The sequence below is a fragment of the Merops nubicus genome, unplaced genomic scaffold, assembly GCF_000691845.1.
Source record: "Merops nubicus isolate BGI_N331 unplaced genomic scaffold, ASM69184v1 scaffold26600, whole genome shotgun sequence".
Classification (NCBI taxonomy): Eukaryota; Metazoa; Chordata; class Aves; order Coraciiformes; family Meropidae; genus Merops; species Merops nubicus.
Window position 1 is genome coordinate 1,228 of NW_008582597.1, and position 5,325 is coordinate 6,552.

General features: G+C 55.3%; 1 protein-coding gene across 1 annotated transcript in view; it reads left to right on the plus strand.

Annotated features, from left to right (window-relative positions):
* Positions 1-5,325, plus strand: part of LOC103770882 (solute carrier family 41 member 1-like) — a 16,146-nt gene that overhangs the window by 350 nt on the left and 10,471 nt on the right. The window contains 1 exon segment of the mRNA XM_008938165.1: positions 1-53. This exon segment is cut by the window's left edge and continues 31 nt beyond it. Within this exon segment, the coding sequence (XP_008936413.1) occupies positions 1-53 (53 nt within the window).

Genomic DNA, 5,325 nt, shown 5'->3' on the forward strand with positions numbered 1-5,325 from the left:
TCCTGGCTGGCTTTGGGACAGTTGCTGCTGGAATGGTGCTGGACATTGTGCAGGTAGGATTGGCACTTCCCTGGCGTGGCACTGGGCTCTGAATCCTGTGTCTGTAGATCGTGGATGATTCCAAGCCAAGGGGGGACTCAAAGGCTCAGGCTAGTTCAGCAGATAGGAAAGGGGAGAGGAGGAGAACAGTCACCTCGTGTGCTGGCTGGGGCAAGAGGAGCCAGGGGAGGCCTGGGCGATGTCTGGAGGAGGGGCTGCAGGACTGTGGTGGTACAGACCCCTGCTCTGGCTCGGAGGAGGAGGTCAGAGCTGGCCCACGTGCCACCAAAGCACCTGCCTGGGACGTGAGACTGCTCCATACATCAGGGCTTGAAATGAAGCCCTTCCCTGGTGGGATGGTGGCTGCAGGCATCCTGGCTCCCTTCGCTGGCTCCCCACCTCAGTCTCTGAGGTGTGCTGTGCCTATGCCATGCCAGGCCATGCCAGCCTGTTAATGGTTCCCTCCCAAGGCCAAAGGCTGGCTGAGCAGCCCCTGCGCTGCCTCCCCGGGCTCTTGAAGTGGCCAGGGGCAACTGGGCTTAATGGGGTGGCCCCTCCAGAGGGGTGTGGGGAGTGATCCTTTGGAAAGGCCAGAGAGAGCTGCCAGTTGCCTTTGCTTGGAAGCTGGTGTGTCACCAGGCAGGAGCTCACGTTGGGTCTCTCGTGGTGGGTGACACTGTGGGAACCCCACAGCCGTGTGCTTCAGTTTTTATGTGGGAACTGTGACTTCGTGGACCGTGGTTCCTGCTCTGGGCTCTCTCATACACATTGTCCAGGCACGTGTGTCTCTGGCAGGAGATCAGTGGCTTAGCCTCTTCTCCTGAGCTCAGAACAACAATGCAGAGCTGCCCCGGTGCCCAGCCCGAAACGCTGACTGAGGCACAAACCTCCATCACCCGTGCAGTGTAGGTGTGGAAGCTGTTTGGATGGAGCAGGCAGCCATTTTGGAGCTGTGGGCAACCAAAAATGCTCTGCTGGAGGCTCCTCTGCTTGCTTAAGTCGGGTAAACAAGCCCTGGCAGTGCTGGCACAGGAGGACTCTGCTGTCAGGCACTTGCCCGTAATCCTGGCGGTTACGATCATCTCCCCCCGAGCCGGGTGCCAGCAGGGAATTTGGGCTGTGACTCTATTTGTGGGTGGTCAGACACTTCTCCTTTCTGGCCCCTCGTGGCCGTTTCCCTGCGTGCCTTTGCACTCTGGTCATCCTCAGGGTTTCTCTGGAAGCAACGTGTGGAGGGAGCTGTGAAGTGACTCAGAACAGGAAAGGCTGCCTGCGCTACGTGAACCCGGGAGAGATTTACTGGAATGCTTTTCTCAAAAAGAAAGACATTTCAAACGTATTTCCTTTTGCAAAGTCCCTCTAAACTCGTGTGTGGCTCTTCTGGCAGTTTCCCAGAGCTGGTGATTTGAAGCCAGCCTAAAGCCTTTCCTGGGGAAGGATCAGCCAGGGAGGAGCTGGGCAGGGCTGGGGTATTCAGCGGGGTGCTCCGTTCTCCTGCCTTTCTTCTTAATGGCCATTAGAAATAAAGCTTCCTAATTCCTCTGCCCCTCAGCGTGTGGCTGTGCAGCTTGTCCTGTCAACTCCTCTAACTCCCCTTTAGCCTTGGGATTAAATGAGGCGTGTGTGGCTGTGCAGCTTGTCCTGCCAACTCCTCTAACTCCCCTTCAGCCTCGGGATTAAATGAGGCATCTAAATGCCACGGGGTGGAAAGAGGGGGACGGGGAGCGCGTGGTCTCGGCTGGCTCGCCAGTGGGGTCTGGGGAGCTGAGCCTGGTAACTGGCTTCCCAGAGGCTCAGAGCCTTGGATGAAAGGAGGAGCATGTGGAGTGAGTGGCTGGCACAGTGGGGTGGACTGGAGCCCCGTGGCTTTGGATGCAGCCACGGTTTGTGATGGATGGGGGGCTCCATACACTCAATTTCCTTCATTCTGGGTAACTGGACCAGTCTGCCAGCTGTAATTGGTCTCCCCACTGTGAAAACAAGCAGCCCTGGCCTTTGGCCATGCTGTCCCATTAACATGTCCCTATGAATTTTCCTCTTAGGGGGAGAATTTGCCTCTGCTCCCTTTGGGGTTGGAGAGACCTTTGGGCCAGGTGACATGTGAACATAGCAGCTGCTTTTCTGTGTACAGTAGGGGACTATTGGCACCTTCCCCTCTCCCAGCAGAGCCCTGATTGTTGTTTTCCAGATTTGTCTGCTCCCTGGAGATCCTTTGGGTGGGATGGATGGTGTTCCATATGGAGGAGGAAGTCTGCTCGCTTCCCCTGCTTGACCACCTCTGGTGTTAGCATCCCTCTGGGGTGGGTTTAGCTGGGAATCCAGCCCTGGAGCTGCAGCTCTCCTACTGAGGCTGTTTGTTCCTGGGCATTCTGGAGGGAGAAGGCTGTGAGAAGCACAGTGAGTGAAGCAGGGACACCCAGGCAGCCCTAGCTCTGACCTGCAGCACGTCCCTCCCCTCTGAGCTGTCACACGTCGCCACCCTGCCATGCTCTGAGGGAAACCACACTGTTACTTGTGACCCTCACCAGCCTTAACCTCACACACGGTGACCAAAAATGACAGCAGCTGAGGCAACTCTCACCCAAAAATATCTGTTGTCTGCAGGTGCAAAGCTCCTGGAAGGCAGCAGGCTTGGAGGAAACTGCAAAACACCACCTGGGGTTTGATGGTTCTTCCAGAACCTCTGGCAGGCTGGGCTCCAGTGCTGCCCAGGAGAGACCAGGGTCTGGTGGCTCTGGTATCTGGGTAGATTTGTGTTCAAAGGGATCACAGGCATAGTAGAAATGGAGCTGAAATTAGTTAAACTTAGATTGCCTATAGTCTCTCTGCTGCCCTTCCCCAGAGGGCAAGGAGGAGGTGCTGGAGATGAAGGGAGCCAGCCAGGACCCCCCTTGCTCCCCAGTGCAGCGAGTTCCCCTTTGCCTGGAGCAGACTGGACCCTCCTTGCCCCTGAAAACAGCTGATTCCTGCACTTCTCAGCGGGGGCAGAGAGGGATTTTAACAGCTCGGTGTCCTGAACTCAAATTCATATTTCCTCTTCTCTTTCCCCTTTCTGTGTTCCCCAAACAGCCTGGCTCTGGTTCTCCCCTGGGGGCCACGTGGTGGGCACACATCTCTGCAGGGAGTTTCCTTCTCTGCAGGAGCCCCGGGCGCCTTCGGGGCGCCCCGAGTGCCCGTCCACCAGTGTTGGAGAACATCTTCTATTAAGAGAGTTGGCAGGAACCCACAGGTCCTGCTCTTTGCAGCGAGCAAGCTGCTGATGTCTGCAGAAATCTCCTTGTTTTCCTTCCCCTGAAGATGGCTTTTACTCCTTTCTCCAGCAACACCCCTCTCTGGCTCAGGGAGCTGCGTTAGCCGGCTCCAGGTACAGCTGGCACCAGCTTGCAGTGCCAGAATCTCCTGTAAAGGTTCACTGACCAAACCAGGGTTGGGATGAGGTGAGGGAGGGCTTTGAACTTGTGCTGGCTCCTGCCTGATCCTGCCCCTACGATCTCAGGAAGAGCCAGGAAGCTCCTGTGCTGCACTTCCAGCCCACGCTCTGACTAATGACCACCTTCCTCTCATTGGGTCACTCTGGTGACACCCAGCTCGAGCTGCTGGGCAGTGGGAGCGTGTTGCTCACTGACTGGATTCTAGATACTGCTGAGGGAACTCATAGCCAAGGGTTCACCAGCACCACAAGCAGCAAAATCATTGTGATGCCTGCCTAAAAATAGAGTGAGGGGAGCCCAGCCTGCCTGTTCCTAGGTGTCACCTTAAAGGAAGCACAGCCTGATGTGCTGCTGTGCCAGAGGGAGCCTTTCAGCCTGGCTGTCCCTCCTGCCCCCCCTGCCCTGCTCAGCACTGAGCCCTGAACCCCAGTGTCCCCCCTGCTCTGGGGCTGTGCAGAGCTGTCCCCCCTGAGTGCCTCTGGCTGCCGTGGAACCTTCTCCCAGCTCTGGAGCTCAGGTTAGCTGGGGGCAGGGACCACGGTGGTCTCCTTAGGGCCTGCAGCTGGGAAAGGACATCAGAAGAGGCTGGAGCCTGGGTTTCCACAGGAGCCTTGTCCTGGAGCAGAGAGGGGGTTGTGGCTGTGCCTGAAACAGCCAAGCAGCTCTCAGCAGTGCACCTGGGAGCTGGAGAGCCCCAGCAGTTTGTCTGGCCAAGCTGTCAGAAATGTTAAGGGGATTTTTATCCACTGGAAGACAGTTTTTCCCTTGGAGGAAAAACGGTCCCAGTTCATCCATCTGGAGTGTTTACCTGCCTCCTGTCACCACAGGGTTCTCTCCTGTGATTTTTCAAGTGAGTGCAGCTTGAACGTGGTATTGGAAAGGACCGAGCAGGAAACTGGCACCTACTGATCCAGTGGTGCAGGGAGAGGATGGAAAGATAAACAGGAGTAACTGCAGTCCTTCCCTAATACTAATACAGGAAGGTATTAGTCACAGGTGGAGTGACCTGTATGTTCTGGCTGATAGTGTTTGTGAAAGAAAAGTGTCTGTTGGTGGTTAGTCTGAGGGCTGACACTTCCAGGGAGGGATGGAGGGATGGATGGATGGATGGATGGAGCAAGCAGGCACCAGATAATGTTTTCAGGAAGAGAGCTGTGAGTGTTCCTGTGTCCAGCACAGCAGCTGAGAGTGTGATTCCAGCTGTGCTCCTTTAAGGGCCACAGCAGCAGTGTGGGAAGCAGGAGTTATTTTGGACACGGGGCCTTCTTGCAAAACATTTATGAAAATAAAGAAATGGGCAATGAGGTTAGTGTAGCTTGCAGGGTTTTTTTAGACACAGTTGTGAGTTTTTTTGGGGTGGTTTTGTGCTTTCATGAAAGCCAGCTGCCCTCCTATAAGACTACCCTGCAATTACTGCTCATTTTTTTCCTAACTAACCACAGCTGCCTCTTCTGCCTCACACCCAAGGGAGCTGACTTCACTGAGCTGACCACTTTTCAGTGGTGCACAGTGACAGATCAAGGAACAACAGGCACCAACTGGAATCCAGGAGGCTCCAGCTCAACAGGAGGAGGAACTTCTTTGCTGTGAGGGTGCAGAGCCTGGAGCAGCTGCCCAGAGAGGCTGTGGAGTCTCCTGCTCTGGAGGGATTGGAGGATGTGTTGGCTGCTCTTTGGAGCTGGCAGGATCAGGGAGCAGCAATGCCTTGCTCTAAAATGTCTTTGTAAGAGGTACATGTTGTGAATGGCTCAGCTGAGACCCACCAAACTTCAGGACTCAATTCTGCCAAAAACTGCAAGTATTGGGCAAAGTCTCTTCATCTTTCCCTAATTTGGCCTATGGTTGCGTAAACATT